The sequence below is a fragment of the Epinephelus fuscoguttatus genome, linkage group LG12 (assembly GCF_011397635.1).
Source record: "Epinephelus fuscoguttatus linkage group LG12, E.fuscoguttatus.final_Chr_v1".
In the NCBI taxonomy this organism is placed as follows: Eukaryota; Metazoa; Chordata; class Actinopteri; order Perciformes; family Serranidae; genus Epinephelus; species Epinephelus fuscoguttatus.
The window spans coordinates 21,307,035-21,326,771 of NC_064763.1; the positions used below are offsets into that span (position 1 = coordinate 21,307,035).

Below are 19,737 nucleotides of genomic sequence, written 5' to 3' on the forward strand. Positions count from 1 at the left end.
TCCTTGAATTCAATATTTGGTACAGGAAATAACACAATGTTTAAAAATGAGCAATAAAGTACAAACAGGAATAATTAAGTTCCCACAAATAAGCAATGCACGGATATACAATGTTCTCAAAATCTTATCATACACACTGTTACAACTTTCCTCTTTTCATGTGCAAAACACAAACAGAAGGATTTTTTTACACACACTGACACTCATAGAGACACTGGCCCTTCAGTTTATATGAATTAAAGAGAAAAATGTTTCCTTCGATGTGTCTCTCGAGTACAAACGTCTGAGGTCAGCACTGACTCAACTGCACAGCAAATCCATACAGCCTGGAGTTAAAGAAATTGCTTCGACAGCCATTTTGCATATAAAGTCTGTATAAAAAAAATCAAGGAGCAGTAGCATCAGGCCCTCTTCAAAGGTTAATAATACACCGACTGGGAGCTGAGCTGGAGAGACCAAAGAAGTGAACAGCATGTTTGGTTGAAGTCTCTCCAGCTGAAATAAAGGCGAGAGGTAAAAACAGGAATGCGGCATGTTGACCCACGTTTACTGGGGTCTGATAACAGTGAAATACTGCAACGCAAAGCACCGCTCAAGATCCTTAGGTCCCCGTGTCCACCAAAGCGTTTTTTGTTCTTTCCCAGCTGAAAACGCCAGGCGGTCCTTGAGAAGAACGCCAGGCTGGGAGCACTTGAGAACACTTTGAAGGTGCAACATTATTTAGCTTGGACATTTTGGCTGCTACTGGTTGCTATCCATCCGTTCATCCATTTTTATCTGCTTATCCGGGGCCGGGTCAGGGGGGCAGCAGGCTGAGCAAGGTACTCAAGACCTCCTATCAGTTGGATGTGCCCCTCACCCTATCTCTACGTGATTTATACTTTTGCGTCAAATTTATGCTGTACCTACACCGTAGCCTGACATGCACCTACTTTAGAAATGTAACTACATGTCGCAGCGACCAGACCTCCTGTCTATTTTTGTAAGCTGAAACCATTTCCCTCAGTGGAAACAAAATTTTTATTTACTTTATTTTCACAGATAAGAAACAATAAATTGTGAAGACAGTAAAGCCTCCACAAAAATAGCATTTTAAGTCCTGTGTGTGATTTATCCTGGCTTCATATGAGTAGACGAAATCACTAGGCTAATTTATACAATGTAAAATGCCATAGACTCGTGCTAATAACATTAGCATGTTATATTTGTTTGGAAAATGTCTTCAGTATAAGACAGTTGTTTTGTCGGTGAGCCTTGTGAGTTGTAATGGAGCCGAATTTTGTAACGCTACCTTTGTTAAATGTTTCTGTTGTCTCTGCCTTCATATGAGTAGAGGAAAAGTCTGCTAGCTGCTAGGCTACTTCATACAATGTAAAATGCCATAGACGTGTGTTAAAAACATTAGCATGTTGTATTTGTGGGGAAAATCTGTCCAGATAAAGACAAGTGCTTTGTCTGTCAATGCTGCGAGTTATAGTGAAGATGATTTGTGTACTTGTGTTTGCAATTGTCGCTATTAAGCCATGTTTAATGTGTGTTTAATGTGTGTTTTGGGTGATTCAACTAAACGTTACAGCTCTGCATGAAGCTGACACACAACTATAAATCTGATCTGATTCTTTTGGTCACAACCCAAGGCTCATGACCATAGGTGAGGGTTGGGACGTAGCGTACACACGTGGAATTCCCATTGAAAAGAATTTTAAAAATAACGCTGGCCTCAGGAAAAAAAACGCTTCAGTGAACACAGGCCCTTAACTGTCACTGCAGAGTTGGAAGATGGCATTCTGTCCGAACGGCCCTTCATATAAAACAAAGACTCATGTAAAAAACTGTAAATACACAGTTACAGTAACTCGGATGAAGAAGTTTGACTGTAGAAAAATATATCGCCTATATCAAAGTCACTTAAATAAATCCAACAAGCAAAATTCAAGATCATTTTACAAAGTCATATTCATAATGATGACAAGGGGGGACCAGATTACACAAGGCTAAACCGAAGGCATTTTGGTTGTATAAACTTGGGACAGGGCTTTTTGTTAAAATCTGGAAAAGGGGCAACTTGGTTAACATACTACAAGAATAAGAAAAAAAAAATACTAACACAGCTTGTGAATTTGTAACTCGAGTGTAAAAGCTTGTTTTCAGTCACCTTATACTTGAATTTTCATTTGCTTGGGTTGTTATGGACACAGAAGCTCTACCCTTGTCAGGTGAGCTTTAATCAATAATAGATGGCTGCCAAATCTCTGGGCTATTCCACTGTTTCCCTGTCAGAGTGCACAACCATTTATTTCCTCTGCCTAAGACAAGAAAACACATAAATAAAATATTAATAGCACAAACGTCCCCTCTTCCTACACCTGAATCGTCCCTTACAAGTATGTCATATTTGACACAGTTAAACAATTAATGCCAGCAAAAAATGTCTTTGCAAATGCTTTAGTCATGAATTACTGCATGCTATCAAAAAATGTATATGGCATCAGTTTAGAAAATGTGCAAAAATAATTCTCATCCCCAGCTAGCAGATACGAAAACATCAGTTCTCCACCAATCACTGATTCTCCCTATGGAGTGAATGAACTGATATAATATGGAGGTTTAACAGGAAGAGCAATGCTTTGAAAAGCTGGATAATTGCAGTGTGCATCACATTTCTCAATCTGCACTGACAACACATTATAATTGATTCATCAGCCAGTTTTGTAACTGCTTTATAATAAGATACTTCCCATATTTCTTGTCCTCCTATGTTAAGTGATGATTTGTTTTAACCTCCAACCAGAAGATTGACTGAGCACATTGGCTGCACAGGACCTATAACTGTAATTGAATGTGAATAGAATAGGCCTCGACCTTAACAGTGGAAGAGTTCACAGTGAATCAACCTTCTCCGATCAAACCAAAGCCTTCATAATAATAATAAAAATAATGCATAGTCATGAGGGGCACAGTTAAGAAGTTCAGTAAGGACAGTAAGGCAAACGAACAGTTAGGGAGTAACAACAGACATCAACAAATCAGCTACCAGGCATCACCACCTCTAAAATACAGTCTTTCAGCTCCTCCACAAAGGTATTAAAATAACAAAATGTAAAGATTTGGCTTCAAAGGAGCTGTATATGACATTCAGAGCATTCATATAGCAGCTATGTAAAAATATAGTGTCACACTCCCTCTTTGTGTGTTGAAATGGTAGACAGTCCCCAGTTTGTGCACAGCGTTGCCAACTCTTCACTAATGAAAGTAGCTAGCACCAGTTCCAAAAGTCGCTAAAAGTTGCCAGATGACGTCAAATGCTTATTTGCATTTTGGTGTCTGCAATAATCTAAAATTCAGTGGAAAGGGCTTTTTGTCAAAGGAACCAGGGCAACGCTAACTTCTGTGGCAGCCTCCAAAAAACGTCATCTGTACGGCACTCTATTAAAACTTTGCTGAATTAGATTCAGTGGTATGACAGTAATGGTGCTTATACTGTAGTGCACCATTTTCTTGCTCTTCCAATCAAGCGGGCAAGAACGTCAGTGTGACCATAGAAACTAACTACAACTGAACTACCCTGGTGAGCAGCGTCTCTTGAACTCCTGCCTTATGTGGGATTTGTACTTCAGCTTTATCCACACCTACTGCTGTGGACTGCGATTACTCTGAGCACCATGGGAATGAATTACAATATATTTCTCTCTTTTCTCCTGATGGCCAGAATAAGTTGCTAATTGTCTCTAGTCAATGTTTAGAAATAAAATTGCTAAGATGGTCTGAAAAGTCACTAATTCTATGGTCAGTTGGCAAAACTGTGCTTGTGAGTCCCTGTGTGTGTATCCCACTGGCGAGCTAATCGCTGCTGCTCTGCACTGAGCTCGTACAGTGCTTACCGCCCCAACCCATGGCGTCGTCACGGGAGCTCGCACCCACCGTCAGGCTCCCCCCAGGTTAACACCTTTAGCTCTGTCGGCACTGTTGCCGTTGTTCGTGCCGTTTGCACTGTTAGCACCGTTTGCTGCTAGCTGCTGGCTTAGCTAACTCTATGTTGAGAACCATTTGCAGAGTGCAGACAACCTTAATCAGACTCTGATTTACAGATATGCTGTGAATGTCGCGTACAGCTCCTTTAACAGTGTTCATGATTTAAGAAAAACAGTGTAAGCTGTGAAACCTTATATTTTTCACTTGGGTCATGGTTGTCCGACCGCAGTTCCTTCAGCATAACACATAACAAATAGTTGAGCTCTATGTCTCTGACCAGACAGATAAAGCAGGAGGGTCAATGTTGCCTTTTTAATGTGTCGCCTCCAGTAAATCAAACTACCATGTGCTTTTTGAATTTAGTAAAAGATCTATTCGTGCACCATGACAGGACTGTTTCATGCTAAACACCAAACAAGACCAAGTTTTTTAGGTTATAAAAAATGAATTAAAATATGCATTTATCAAATGAATTAACCACAACATAAATAGTGCACAGTTGGAGAAGGTCTGTTGTTTTAAAGCACATTTTTACAGCAGGAAAAAACCTGCCAACCCACACCTCTAGGTAAATATACTGTAAATCATAGTGTGCATAAAGAAATCTCTGAAAGTACTGTTGAATTGTGGTTTCAGCTCTGCAGTAAATGTGTTTATAATGATCTTATTTCAGTGTGTTAACCTGCATATTCAGATGTAGCTTTAATTCACACACATTAATACTGTGTTATGTTGTGTATTGTGTAACTCTAACCCTGTGAGTATCTTAGCTCCTATACAGGCCGCTTCACTGAAATAAAACCATTCTTACACATCTCCATGAGCTGTTCATCCCTTAAGTTTCCAAGGTTAATGCTACGTGTGTCTCTACTCGGTCCGTGCCTCTCTATTGCAAATAGAAAAAAAAAACATATACATGATAATATTAACCAGAAACAGTGACTGAGGTCTGTGTGATGAATTCCTCTCACCCTTGTGACAATTCAGTTGCTGATAATGAAACAAATGCATGGGAAGTAAAGTGCATTGTGTGTTGCTACATGTGTTGGGAAACGTCAGAGAGGTGTTGTAGATGAAGCAGGACGTTACCAGTGAACCCTTTCTGTGTTTGCGTACCCATTGTGCATGCATTTATGATTCATGGCGACAAAGTCACTGTTTGTCTTTGTGTTTTAGAATGTAAACGATGGGAACAAAAAGGAAGAGGCATCAGAAAAAAAAGAAATGAGATATCTGAGAGTGATGTTAGATCTATACAAAATATTGGCACATTATCTTATAAACAGTATACTGGATGATAATCATGTTGTCTAAGAGTTACTACTTAAACAAACGAAGCATCCAGTCTTTTTGTCTCGTGTTTCACAGTATTAAAAGTGCACTAATTGCCAAACACACTGCCATTTTCCAGCTGTAATATTTCTCATCATGTCTCTCTTCTACAATGTGCTGCACTCTTTTCTTTGACGCTCATCAATCTCTCCGTAACCTGCAGGAACCCTAGGCGCTCCTGACCCCCTGACCTTTCTCACACCTGCGTCTCCACACCATTGAGCTTAGGCATCAGGATGCGAGGAGTCACCCCGGAGTTGAGGTCCCTCTCGAACTCCAAAAGCTGGCCCATGAAGTTTAGATTTGGAGACACCACTGGGCGACGGCTCCGCACGTATTTGTAGGCATCTGTCATTGTCATGAGGGTGTGCTTCATAAGGTAGGCGATGACAATGGTTGCAGAACGGGACACGCCTGCCTGGCAGTGTACCAACACTCCCTGTCCACTCTGATATGCCTCCTCTGTGGATGAGAATAACAAAACAGATGAGCTCAATTTGCCAAACTAAAGCAGTAAAAGCACCCCAGAATCTAAGCAATGTACTGCTGTTGACGGGAGCTGCAGCAAAATGTATTTTAGCCACCTAAAAGAAATCATATTAGTTAAGTGTACGCTACATTTGAGAACATTTTCACTGAGTTACCTCCCTCAGGGAACTGAATGCATTATCTATCCTCTCTGCAAAGCCACCAGACTCCTTTAACAAAAGCAGTAATTTTACTTTGCAGAACACAGAAGTTGCTGACTTACTGCTGCCTCGATGCTTTGGTTTGTTTGTGTTATTTTGTGACTTTGGTGAATCCAAAATACCCTTTACACCACCAAAGTCACACAATAACACAAACTAACTAACCGATGGAGGCAGCAGTAGACAAGCAACTCCCATGTTCTGCTGGTAAATGTACTGTTTTTGTGAAAGGAGTCTGGTGACATAAAATGCGTTTTCACCAAACACTTTCGGTATAGTACAATTGAATGTCAGTTCCTAACCCATACAGACATGTACCTAAACCCAATATTACTCTTAAAGTTGGCAGACTTTTTACAAGACATAACAGTCACGTTACTGCTTCAGCTATCTCTCACTGTCTTTCCTCTTTACTGACAATGCAGAGGAACATCAGCAGCTCACTTACTGTCCATTGAACGGGGCTTGCGTGACATCTTTAGGACACAGAAGAACAGGCTGGAGTCTTAAGAACACAGTAGAGGTGTAGTGCTGCTGGAGCGCACCAAAATGATGCTCTGCCACCTTTATTTTTTCTCCAAGTGAGGAAATAGAATTTTTGCAGTTCACATAACGCAGTTGAAATTCATATATTTTTTTTTTAATTTAAGTGCTTGAAGATCCAATCAAGACTAAAGCGTATGTCATGTAAGCGAGACAGTAAAAACAAATGGAATGGCCAAAGTTGTCTTATTGACAGTTAAGGTGTGTTGTTCACAACGTAAACTCACGTGCTGAGAAAACTGCCTGTTACATGCATTGTCTTATATACCATTTACATACAGTCTCTGTCAAAATAAATGCACTACATCAGTGCAACAACGTGAACTGACGTTTTTCTCCTCCAACGACTAACCCATGTGGTTTAGGAAAAATGAACGGGGTTTGACTTTATAATCTTACGGGACATGAACACCGCTCTCCCAGGTGAAAGTCATTGTTTGCTGGACCACCCTTCCTACCCACCCTACCCATACTTTCGCCACCATAACTTTCGTTCTTGTACCACCACGTTTCCCCCTGATGCCGCCGTTAAACTATAACCGTGACCAACCCATATTATGCCGACGCTAAAGGACAGCTTTTTTTGTCAGTGTCTGACGCCATAAATCACTACCCAAGTGCCAGATTTTGATGACATTGGAGTGAGACCGGGTTGGTTCACATTGCAGATTTTTTTCTCTTTTGGAGTAGAACTCGTCATGGAAAAAAACTCACAAATAAACAAGATCTGAGGTGGAACTCTCACCAATGAACTCAAAAACCTCCTCAAAGTATTGTCGAAGGTTTTGCTTGCTGTTATCGGTGGCGGGCAGCCTTTTGTAGCGCAGCCCAGAGTTGACGTGGTAGAGGGGCAGGTGTGTGGTCACGTTAACCACGTAGCCGATGTTGAGGCGCAGCAGCAGGTCCAAGTCCTGGGCGTCTCTCTCGTTGCCCAGAAACAGGAAGGGCAGGATGGGACTGACCACGGCGTTCTCCGCATCGGGGGTCATCACGGTCTCATCAGACAAAGAGGCCGGCAAAGAAGAGGAGAGCGGCAGAGAAAGGTGCACTGGGAGAAGACGAGATGGAGAGAAAGTGTGTAGAGACATTGTCTGCAGTCAGTGTGGGCACAAAGCAAGAAATTACAAGACTAATAATTTGCATCGGATGACAAACAAACAAAACTTTTAAGTAATGAAATCACCACTGATTCAAAAATGGGTCATTTTGGTGGGAACACTAATTAGCTGTTTCAATTTTAAAAGAGGTCTGGCCATTAGCACTTTGATTATTTTATGACTTAAATGAAACAACTTGCTGAGATCCAAAGAGGCTGGCTGTTCCCAAATGTGTGTGCATCCGTTAAAAACGCAGCAAATTATTTAACGCATCAAGGGGAACGAGCACAGAATCATGACAGCGTATGCCAAACACAGACAGGCCGAACTACTTTAACTAAAAACTAACCAGCAGGGATTATGTTGATGGACATTTGCAGTATATATAAGGGAAAAAAACTGCTAAATGGCTTCAACCCAACATGACCCAGATTTATGTCAGTGATTGCGGTGGAAAATGAGTTACTGCATAAACATAATGTATATTTTACGACTTGCACTCAGGTGAATTTTCAGATTTTCTTACTTCTGCTGTTCTCCTCATCTTGCTCTCTGTTCAGGGAGTTAAGGGCCAGGTGAAGTGACTGAGCCGATGGCAGGGAATGTCCTCCTCCTTCCCTGTCTCTCTGCCAAGGTTTGGGTTTGATGAGTGTGGTAGGGGCAGACGGCGGAGGCGAAAAGGACACAGGTGACGGTGGGGATGCAGAGCGTGGAGAGGGGGAACGTGGATATGCTACATCTCCGTCTTGCTCAGTTCCTATGTCTTCAGCTTTGTTCAGGAGCCTCTTCAGTGAGTTACGGCCTTCGTCGTACCCAGATCCCGACCTGCGGCCCATAAAATCTAAGGCAGCCATTTTCCCCTGCTGAAGCCGTCTTCTGCCTGCGTGGTCTGTTAGCTGAGACTGCGCATATTCCTGGAGGTTTTGACAGTCCAGGAGTGCCAGGCCTGTTCCATTACTGCCATTTTGGGCCTTGGTTGCACAGGTCTTCCCGACTCCAACTCCCATCCCAGCACAGTGATTCTTTTGGGCTTTAGAATGGGTCATCTTCTTGGCCAGTTCTTCAGGCCAGATAGTACGCACGCTGTAGTCATCATCATCGGCTTGAAACATACCCATCGAATGAGCTGCTCCAATGCCTCTTCCTGGGGGTTTGCCTCTGCGAGGGTTGAATGTCACCACTATGGGATCGCTGCTGCAGTAGCTGCAGGTGGAGCTGCCTGTCTGAGAGGCTTTGGGGTTGCAGCCTGTGACGCAGCTCTGTATCGCCCGCAGAGGGGCCGAGGAGGACAGGGGAGTACAGGGCAGGCATCCCCCTACTAGTTTTTTGCGAAGGATAGCAGGACTCTCGAAGTTTCCGGCCTCGCCAGAGCAGGAGGCACAGCGGAGAGGTTTGAACAGGCTTGCTCGGCAGTCTGACACAGTGCTGTTAGAAGAGGAGGTGTTGGAGGTGGAGGCGGTGGAGAGACACCCACCCAGATTTCTCAGGCCCATATCTTTGCCACCTCTCTTCACTGCTCCGACATTATGAACACAGGAGAATGAGGTGGAAGAGCTTCCTCCACCTCCTTGGCAGCTAGCAGAGTGCCCCTTACAACCTCGGCATCTTACCAACCTCCAGCAGCCACAACTGAATGGGTGGGTGCAGTCGATGGTGCAGGTGTGGTCAGGGCTGGGGAAGCCTCCAGCGTGGGAGGAGCAGGGGGAGAGGGGTAGACCATGAAGAATGTGAGGGCGGAGATCCCTGGTGCGGGACGGGTGCGGCTGGCTGAGTTGCTGAAATGAGACTGGGACATGGGTGGGTTGGGAGGGTGGGGATGACGGATAGTTGGAGTTTAGGATGGCGGCATGGGGCACAGGGACGGAGTTTTGGTGGTAGGGCAGATTGTGACTGTTATGGCTTTGATGGACCGTTCCCAGTTTGGAATTCTTCTTGTGACCTAGAGAGGGAAATTCCTGGTCACTTCTGTTAGAAAAACTGGAGTTTTCCTTTTCACTCCTGCACCTATGCTGCTGCGCCTGAGCTGGCACAAACTGTAGGACGCCTCCGGGTGAAGATGACAGCTGACTATAGCGACTTCGCTGTGACTTGTGTTCGGCTCCACTTGGCCTCCCTAGAGTTCCAGTTTTTCTCTCACATTGTCCTTGATCCAACTGTGAAGAGGCACATTTCCCTCTGCTGCCTTTAACACTTCCGTTGCGCCCAAGTGAGTTGCTGATTCCTCCTCCCCGTCCTCCTTTGTCCACAGTCACCCTGATATCAATAGTATGTGTGTGGGAGGGCAGCCGTGGGCCAAGAGTTACTGTGCCATTGCTATGGCAGTGGCTAGGGATGTGTCTGACACCTGCTGGGATGACCGGCTGGTCGCTCTTGAATTTCTGCACACGAGAGGATCTGTGCTTGCATTCCAGAGTCAGAGCTTTACAGGCGGGTGGATAGAAATGGGACTGCGAGGGGTGGAGGTGAGGTGGGTGTCCATTGGAAGAAGCTGATATTTGAGAGGAATGTTGCGGGATGGTTTGTGGGGAAGCCTCACACAGGGCTAAGTTTTTAGGGCGCTGAATGACCACTATGCGCTCATCAAGAGGGAGGGGAGGCATCTGGGTTTATGCAAAGCTGTACGATGAAGAAGGAGAGACACACAAAGAGAAAGTAGTCAGGAAGTGACTGTTAAATCACAAACACTGGAAATGTGGGGCACACTTTACATTCCACCTGTTTAGACACAAAAAGCACATGCTGTTGTTACTGTTGATATAGTATGTTTTGATATTGTGCAATTAATTTTTCAAGGTCCAGGGTGTAGGATTTTAAGAGACATATATTTGCAGAAATGGAATATACTAGCCATTAATAAGTATGTTTTCTTTAGAGTAAAATTACCTGAAAATAAGAATCACCATGTTTTCATTATCTTAGAATGAGATGTTTATATCTACATAGGGAGCGGGAACCCCATCCTTTGAGATCACCATATTTCACTGCCGATCTTTCTACAGTAGCCCAGAATGGACAAACTAAACAATGGCTTTATTTTACATTTTTTAAAATGTGAAACTGCTTTATTTTGTGTTTTTGGTTTTTGGTTTTAACCGGCTCATGTCAAAAACCTCCTGAACGTCTGGGGCAGGTTGCACAAAACACCCTTAAGTCTTCTCCTTAAGGTTTTCTTAAAATGTTTATGCAAGTATTTATGGTTTTCTCTCTGTCTTGGTCTTATACTTTAGGAACCCCTAGACTGCTCAAAAGACCTTAGTGACCAAAGCAAGGTAAATAAACAAAAACTTAAGGTATCTCTGACTCTACGTTCACTGCAACATGACCAATTTTATGTTGATAAATGAAATAAACTAGCACATTCCAAGAAGAGCGTTCTGCGACCAGGAGAACCCAGTGGATACGCTTTTGATTTACACTATAGATTTGGCTGATTTAATTTTCATTGCAATTTCCTCCTATAATCATTTTATGTATTCTGGTATTTGGGGATCAACTGTTCTTTGTAGTTTTTGCTTTCTATGATTGTATTCCTCCAGAAGTATAATCTTTTCCTCCTCTGACCAATATGGTTCCCGTCTTCATTTCTTCTGCCATTTTTTCGCTATATAACTAAAAGCCAACTTTGTGAGATGATAACAGGCATCACAAGCCCAAGCAAACTAACAATCTCCATGGAAACTTGTACCGCTGTTAAATCTCTTTCAATGCAGAAAATGAGTTTTAGTTTTTCCTGCAACTGTTTAAGTCCCTCAGAGTGAGGAGAAATGAAACCTTAAGTGTCGTACTTAACGAGAAATCTTAACCTGTTTTGTGCAACTGGTCCCAGGATCTTATCAGAGAAAACAGGTGAGCACACATTAGCATGTGCTGGGCTAGCAGCCTATCTGCAATGAGCCAAACAGCATCGGAAAAACACAGATTTTTAATGTGGAACTGCTTTATTCACTGTTTCTATTGGAGTAAATCACTGGGTCTGTTTGTTTTGGAGCTAAGGAAACCCCTGTGGATACCTCAGCTCTTTGTAAAAACATCCTGGACTATGAATACTGAATGAATTCTAACCAGGAGTTCACGCTTGGGGCATGGGAGTAGTTTCAGCTGCAATCCTCACTGCTAGATTCCTCTAAATCCTACACACTGATCCTTTAAAAGAATGAATATGAATTATGTGAAATGTAAAGTGAAACCCCAAATCTGCCAGAAGAATGACGACACACTTTGACAACAATAATAGATTTTTAAGTTTTGCATGTTTTCTAAGTCATCTCTGAGGTGTTTTATTTTGCACAACACATTAAGAACAAATACAAAACCAACAACATCAGTTTTGACCTTTAACATGTCACACATATTTCCTTTCACATTTGCTGCAAATGAAAGGAGAACGTATAGGCTATAAAGAGAAAACCCACTGAGGTGCATGTTTGACTTGAATGGATAACAGTGTACTGATTACATTAGCCAAATCCATTTCAACATGCACGTCACAGTCTGTTACCTGCTTATACCAGGGCCACTCGCCAGACGTTTAATGCTCATCTGTATCTGTAGGACTCTGACATCAAAATGTAAACTATTTCCCGGCTATATAAACACCCTTAGGGCATAAAATTCAAAACCCAAAGGTGCAAGACTGTGTACCTGTTTGCTGTGAGCAGCAAATAATCCCAGCTAATCCTGAGGCTTCTTAAAAGCTCAGCTATAAAAGATGCATCAGATGAGCTGCAACAACCTTCATCCCTCTGATGACTCCTCATTCTTAACAAGACGCGGTCAGTCACATGAAATAATAAGCTGTGTCAAGGCTGATGGGAAAACATAGCTAGACTGTACAATTTCACTGAGGTTTTAAAACTGCAAGCTCATGTTTGTGGATGCTTCTGAAATATATACACTTTTATGTTCATGCACCACTTAAAATGGACAAAAATATTAATACATTTATGTGTTTGCACTGAAAAACAACTCCCAAAATTAGCTAATGGCTCAGTGGGATTCTTCACTTTGAATACTATTTAATGCTGGAGAGCCATGTGATTACCTGAAATGAAACACTTCCTGCCCCAAGCCATCTGGCCTCTTCATCCTGCCTCTGGAATAAACTAATTTAACCAAATCCTTTGGGCCAATTAGAAACGAGCATTTGTCCAGGCCATGGTATAAACAGAAGGTCACCACGCACACAACAATACGACTCAGCTGGAGAGAAAGCTTTCTCACCATGACACTGCAAAAAGAGATGAACTGAATATGCGCTTTGTAACAAAACACATATGGAGGGGTTTTTGTATCATTAAATTGCCTTTTATGATTAATGTTATTGTTAACAGGTTGGTCCGTGTACTACAGGACTTTAGACTTTTTATAGTAACTCGGTGCGTTCATTATACAGCTGCTCTCAAAGATGACAAATTATTGTCGTTAAAGTGAAAATCCACCCTCTGATACACACACTGTTAAATACAATCAATCTGAGATGTTCTGTGCACCCAGGAGTTGTTTGGTTGATAAAGGGCTTTAATTTAGTTTTTGCCACACCAGCGGCATGGCTGTTCAGGTCAGCTGGGGGCACGTTAGCATGCTAATGTTAGCACTGAGCTCAAAGCACAGACGGAGTGAGAGCTCTGTTTGAAGGAGAGTGAGAGATTTGGCATTTGGTTTGTTTGGTATTCTAGTCTGCAGAGGCTTTTGCATCTCTGTCTTGTGCTGGTGAGTTTAGAAAAAAGCACTTTCGATAGGCGGACATCGAAACCCGTGGCCATAGACTCTTCATTCGACCCGTTTTCATTCCCAAGTTGTCAAGTACCAGCGCTCAGTCATGCCCCTTGACGTCTGATAGCCAGAAATGGAATGCACCACAATTCGTATATAACCCTCATAATCATTAGCCAGTAATATTTGTATAACAACACATGCAAGTGAGAAAATTGTTTTGTTTTGTTTTTGTCATTTAGGGTGCTTTCACAGCTGCCCTGTTTGGTTCAGTTCAATCAAACTCAAGTTCGTTTGCCCCCTAAGTGTGGTTCGTTTGGGCAGGTGTGAACATAACACTCACACTTGGTTGCACACCAAAACAACCGGACTGAGACCTTCTTGAAGAGGTGGTCTCGGTTTGTTTACAAACAAACTCTGTTGCGGTTCCTTTGTGGTGAGAACGTGTTCCGACCTCGATCTGAACCAACTGCAGTCACATGACACATTGTTTGGGCTAAACATGAGCATGTTACAGTCCTGGAGGATTATTAACGTGCACCTCCTCCTGTACTGCCTTAATATGCACATTCAGCACATCCAATGCATCAAAACATTGTTTTCTAGTTGGAGCCGCGCCTCGTTTTCAAACTGTATGGTTTGACTAAAATGAACAATAACAGCAATATAGTCCACGATAGGGCATTAACGACTCAGGGCCGAATTCACAAAAGGATCGCGTGGCTTTTGCGGCCGTTAAACCGGTAAAAATGGAGCAAACAGATACCGTCTAATTCACAAAGCATGCACAGAGGGCGAAATGCTCCACTAACTGCGCTGCCAAACAGATTGTGTCTCGGTGCTCCAGTGTTATTTGCACGTATTTAAATGAGGTAATATGCATATATTACCTTTCTTTCTTTTACCTTTCTATGCAAATGAGCGTCATTGATAAACAACGTCTAATTCACTTCACACCAGCGCTAATAGCCACACGCAGTTTGAGTGAAGTAAATAACGTCTTTAGAAAGCTGGTGCAAACTGGTCGCCCAGACTTTCCAGTGATCGTGGCAGCAGTGATCGTCTGTTAAATCAGTCTGTAAATAATATTTTGCCATTATTATTATAATCAGTATTACTTTAATGAATGGTGAACAGGTGACAGTCTGCGGTCGTTCTCAAAACGCACTTCTGTCACGCATTTCAAAAGCAACTTTCAATAATTTATTTTACGAAACGGGGTAAACAAACGTGAACAAAAACGGTTCCATAATTCATATTAAATTCAAAAGATAACGAAAAACAGCTACAAGTGAGAGGGAATAGTGATAAAGTGGTCAGACTTGGTCAAATCCACAGCCTCAACCCATCCGACACTGTTAGATTGACTCACCAGCAGACATCACTACATGAGGGTATACAGTAGGCTACTACTTTGCCAAACAAAGTCTGCCATTGCCCTGCCACGGTGTTCTTGGCGCAAAGCCAGCATTTATACTTTGCCATGTGTGGCTTATTGCAACCAGGGGCAGATCAGGGGCAAACTGCACTCAGCTGCCAAACTTTGTGGGCGTGTTTGTGCTGGTATATCATTAGCGCAATATCCTTTGTGAATAGGACGTTAAGATGGAGCAAACTGCGGGTGCATATGATGTGCAATTCAAGGTGCTATTAGCGGCCGCTGTTCATTCTTTGTGAATTCGGCCCTTAGATTTTTTTCAGGTCGACTTATCTGTCAATAAAGTTGAAGTCGAGTCGACAAGTCATTTGATGACGTCATCACATTGACGCGGAGGAAAGTGAAGTATCTCCACACATGTGATGTGTGTGTGTGTGTGTGAAGGCCCGAACATACTCGGGCGGAACATACACGGAATGGACTCTGCGGAAGTCTGCACGGACTCAAAGCGGACATCCGCAAGCCCTGTGCGCGCAAAGCTCAGATTTTACGACCGCGCGGACTCTGCTCCGCACACCAGTGACTGCTCGGCATGTATTTTTCACATCGCGGGGATTTTTCACGGACATTTTTACAGGAAACTACAACGCGGAAGTGCGCTCGACTATGAAAGCCCGAATGACTGCGGACATTCCTCGCGGAGTCTGCTCCGCTTATAGTACTCCTGAGTATGTTCACTTAGTCAAGGATAAAGTATCAGCATAAGCACAGAGAGAGAGAGAGAGGGAAAAAAACACACGACTAGTCGACTCCTCCCGGAGGGTGTCGACTTGTGCCACTGACGTCGACACATCGACAAATCGACTTTTCTGTTAATGCCCTAGTCCACGATGAGCAGCGCTAAAATCAACCTGCGTAGTTGTCCCTCCATTGTGACATTAGAAAGTGTCACATTTAGCTTGCAAGTGTACTCTTCTTCAACGTTTTGTTTACTTCCTGGATTTTTCCTGCATGGAAATTCTGACCAATTAAGAGCAGCTTTCTCGCACAAGGCATTTGATCTGGTCCGCTTGTAAATGCTGCCGTGAGAGCACGAACCAACTCTAGACAATAATGCACCATTGTAACAAAATTAGTCCCTGATTCGGACCAAAGCAAGACAACTCTGGGTCTGAAAGCAATCTTAGATCTTAGATAGATAACAGTGTTTTTTTAGGGTGGATTTTCATTTCAACCATAAGCCCTTTAAGCCGCACGTATCGAGAATCTCTCAGGGAGACCAAAAAGTTAAAAGGGGACTAAGAGGAAGAGATAGTGAGGACAACACTGGCTGACAGAAACAAAGTGGGTAGAGAGAAAATACAGGGGGAAAGATTATAACGTGACACTGTAAAGCACAAACTACAGGGGAGGAAGGAACACGTCAAAATAATCTGGGGATGTCTTCAGTCCCAACACAACACAGATACCGACCCATGGAGAAAGCAAACCACGCTCCAGTGTCCCCATGCTCATATCCACGCACACAGGCTGGTGACGGCATCCTCATTTTTTTTTTTTTTCCTTTTTCAGCCTTGCCTGTGGTGGAGGGGGGTGGGGGTTACATTGACCCAGTTTTATCATGGTGGAAGTCACTATCACTCTGATCACTTTTCTCTCACACACTGTAAACTGCAGGCTGGCTCGTGGCCTTTTCACTCACTCACAGTCAGGGCCACACACAGAGAGATGGGACATACTAAGACAAAGAGAAGCCTCTTGAAATTTCGCTGGCACATGTTGACATGATACTTCACAGCATGAATAACATATAATGCACCACAGACTATAATGAAGCATCGCTATGGAAACATTACACCATCTGATGGGCGATAAAAGTCTCTGTGTTGCAGGATTACAGTTTATCTGGACACAGTTTGATGACGTTTCAGTCAAGTAATCTATGAAATCTTCATAATCTCTCATGTTATTAATTATGCTTCATAAGCAATGTACATAAAGTAGCGCTTTTTTAACTTTGTATTTTTTCCACATTTTCATATACTTAAAGCAGCAGTGTCAAACTCTTTTAGGTCACAGGCCACATGCAGTCCGATTTGATCGCAGGTGGGCAGGACCAGTAAAACCATCGCATAATGCCTTATAAATAACAAACATGTGCATTTTTCTAAACAATTCCACTCCTGCCTAGAAATCCTGACATCACCACACCAAATTTAAGTGAAAGAAAAGACGTGTATTTTGGTCGGGATGGAAAAGCCTCTGAAGCAGCCTCTTAACTTGCTCCTGAAACCTGGCACCTCTAGGCCTTCACAAGTGCATCACTATTAGGTGTGTAAAGTCATCCAGTGGACCAGATTGGACCCTTTGGCGGGCCAGTTCTGGCCCCCGGGCTGTATATTTGACACCCTTAAAGGTGCACTATGCAGCAATTGTCAGCTGCTGTTTGTAAATAGTATTGCCGACAAAAGTGAGAGTGAACGCCAGCTGTTGTGACCCAGGCCATTATTGTTGTGTTCTCTCTGTGTGTGTTCTCTCTCCTCCCCTCAGGGTGTGTGCATGTGGTTGAGTGTGATTGGATGTTGCAAGGCAGGTGGTGTTTGCTGATTGGACAATTCGCAGAGATTGCTGTCACCGGATTGGTCCAGGGCGTGACAGAAGATTTTTAAATGACAGCTGACAGATGATCTTCCCTCCATTCACCTCAACCACTTCCAGAGAAGCCAGTACTTAGAACGGTGAACGTGGACTTGTGTGTGAGTACCTGCAGGAAAAAACTTCTGACTTTGTAAACGAGTCTGTGTACACTGAGTTATTAGTTGGTTACATTATTTTGTCCGAACACTGTAAATAGAGCACTTGAAACAGATTTAGTAACAGTAAGAAGTCTTTTTGTGTTTGGCATCGCCGTGTTCTTTTCTTGTTTCACGTGGTAGGAGTTTAGGTTAGAAATTTGTCTTTTGTTTCACATTTGTTTTTGCAAAGTAAGTTTAGGGCCCATTAGCATATTTTTGTTTGTTGTTTAGGGCACTGCTCTACCCTGAAGTTAACCCTTTGAAACCTGAGCAAATTGGCTCGATTTCTTTCAAAAACAAGGTAAGAAGGCAATGAGCAACGAAGGAAGAAATTCGTAAAAAGAGAAAATTAAAAACAAGAAAATCAGTAAAAAAAAAAAAAAGTTTTACTAAAAAAAAAATCAAAAAAATTAAATAAAATAAATTAATTAATTGAAATAAAATTAAATAAAAATGATATAGTTTTCCCTAGCTTTTTCCCATCTTTTTTTCTGCATCTATTAGTTGTTTTTTTTTGCAGTTTTGTGGGACATTTCTTACCAAGTTGCTCATTGCCTTTTTTCCCATGTTTGTGAAAGAAATCACAACAATTTGCTCAGCGTTCAAAGGTTTAAATAAACTGCTGCAGCATGTTATGTCTAAGTCCCCCTTTGACAGGGGACATAACACAACCCCAGATTAGTTATATCTGCATTGTTTCTGCACCATGTCCGCAGTCTTTGTAGCTGCCTCTTAGATGTGTGCCGCTTGTGGTCTGGCAGTTGGTCGCTTCTTATAAAGCCCTGACCTCACCTGCACCCTGTGCCCAGGAATGTCCCAAACAAAGCAAATTGACAAGAAAAATAAGAAAATACAGACAGAGGACGGATCAATACACCACCACACAGTAAGAGTGGGTCAGAAATGATGATTTTAAGGGGTCACTTTTGGGTGACTATGATTTGTCTTCTATGAAAAATCCTGCATAGCATACCTTAAGTAGTAGTGTTGTTATTGTAAGTACACTATGCATGATTGTCTGTTATGGTTGTAAACACGCTTGCAAGCAAAAATGAAAGTAAAAGCCAACCCCAGAGTCACTCTGCATTCTCATTCTGCTTCACTATGTTTGCTTATTGTCTGCGCTGTGTCTCTTGGATGCGTGCTGTTCATGGTCTGGCACCTGGTCACTACCTTTTTGTTAAGTCTTGACCTCACCTGAGCACCCAACACAGAAAACACTGTTTTATTCAATGTTTGTACTGGTTTTAATCACCAGGTCCATTTGTTTTGAAGAGGAGGAGACCTCTGTGGATAATTCAGTTCCCAGTAAAAGCCTCGATTGATTTATCAGAGAAAAAAGGAGAGCACATAATAGCATGTGGTGAGCTAGGCACCAGTCTCCAACATGCCAAAAAGCGTAGGAGAAACACTTATTTGTAATGCGACCCTGCTTTATTTAGTGCTTTTACTGGTTCAGATTTCCTGGTGCATTTGTTTGGAAGAGGAAGTGACCTCTGTGGCGTCTGGTAAAAACCTCATCAACAATGAACATTGAAAGAAATCTCACTGGGAGAAGTTTCAGCTTCAGCATTCGCCACTAAACCCCCCATATCTTACACACTTCACCTTTATGTAAAGCATTTAAATAGTTCCTCCACCACTGGTTGTGTCAGCTGTGATGATTTGTTTTTGCAGTAACTTTGGTTTTACACAATTAAAATGTTGACAGAACAGAGCAAACACTGCTGAGAGTTTAGGTATCCTGTCATCTCTGTGTTTTTGTTCCCTGCTGCCACAGGGCAGCTGGTGACAGGATCCACCAGTGGGAATAAAACTATAAAATGGTGTGAGCACTGTTGATTAGGAGGTTAATTAAAGCTGTGTTTAATTAACTGTCTTCATGTGAAATCCCTCCAGTTGGTTGGTCTTTCTAACACATTAATGGAGTCAGATAAAAGGCTGTGAGCTACCTGCTCTGCCTGCCAACATACAGTACATGCTGGGCGCTGCTGTGCGTGTTTGCTGTGATTGTCTTTCAAAAATGAGCCGCCTCAATCTGTTTCACTTGGAAGTTACAGCCAAGCAGTACAAAGAGTACTGACTTCTTTTTTTTCCATTATTGCCCCCTTGTTAATAGCTTCAATTACAAGATCCCTGAACTGAGGCGGCAGCCAGTCTGTCAGCTCCGAGAAAACACAACAGAGAGGAAAAAAGGAACTCTGCTCAGTTTGATGGCC

The 19,737-nt window shown here is 42.6% G+C and overlaps 1 protein-coding gene across 1 annotated transcript in view; it reads right to left on the bottom strand.

Moving 5' to 3' along the window:
• Positions 1-5,332: 5,332 nt before the first annotated feature.
• The window catches only part of si:dkey-175m17.7 (uncharacterized), a 32,261-nt gene continuing 17,856 nt past the window's right edge, over positions 5,333-19,737 (bottom strand). Inside the window, exons 2-4 of the mRNA XM_049593139.1 lie at positions 8,160-10,249; positions 7,282-7,584; positions 5,333-5,766 (exon numbers count right to left, since the gene is read on the bottom strand). Coding sequence (XP_049449096.1) covers positions 5,501-5,766; positions 7,282-7,584; positions 8,160-10,233 — 2,643 coding nt within the window. The 5' untranslated portion in view covers positions 10,234-10,249 and the 3' untranslated portion in view covers positions 5,333-5,500. The remainder of the gene's footprint in view (positions 5,767-7,281; positions 7,585-8,159; positions 10,250-19,737) is intronic.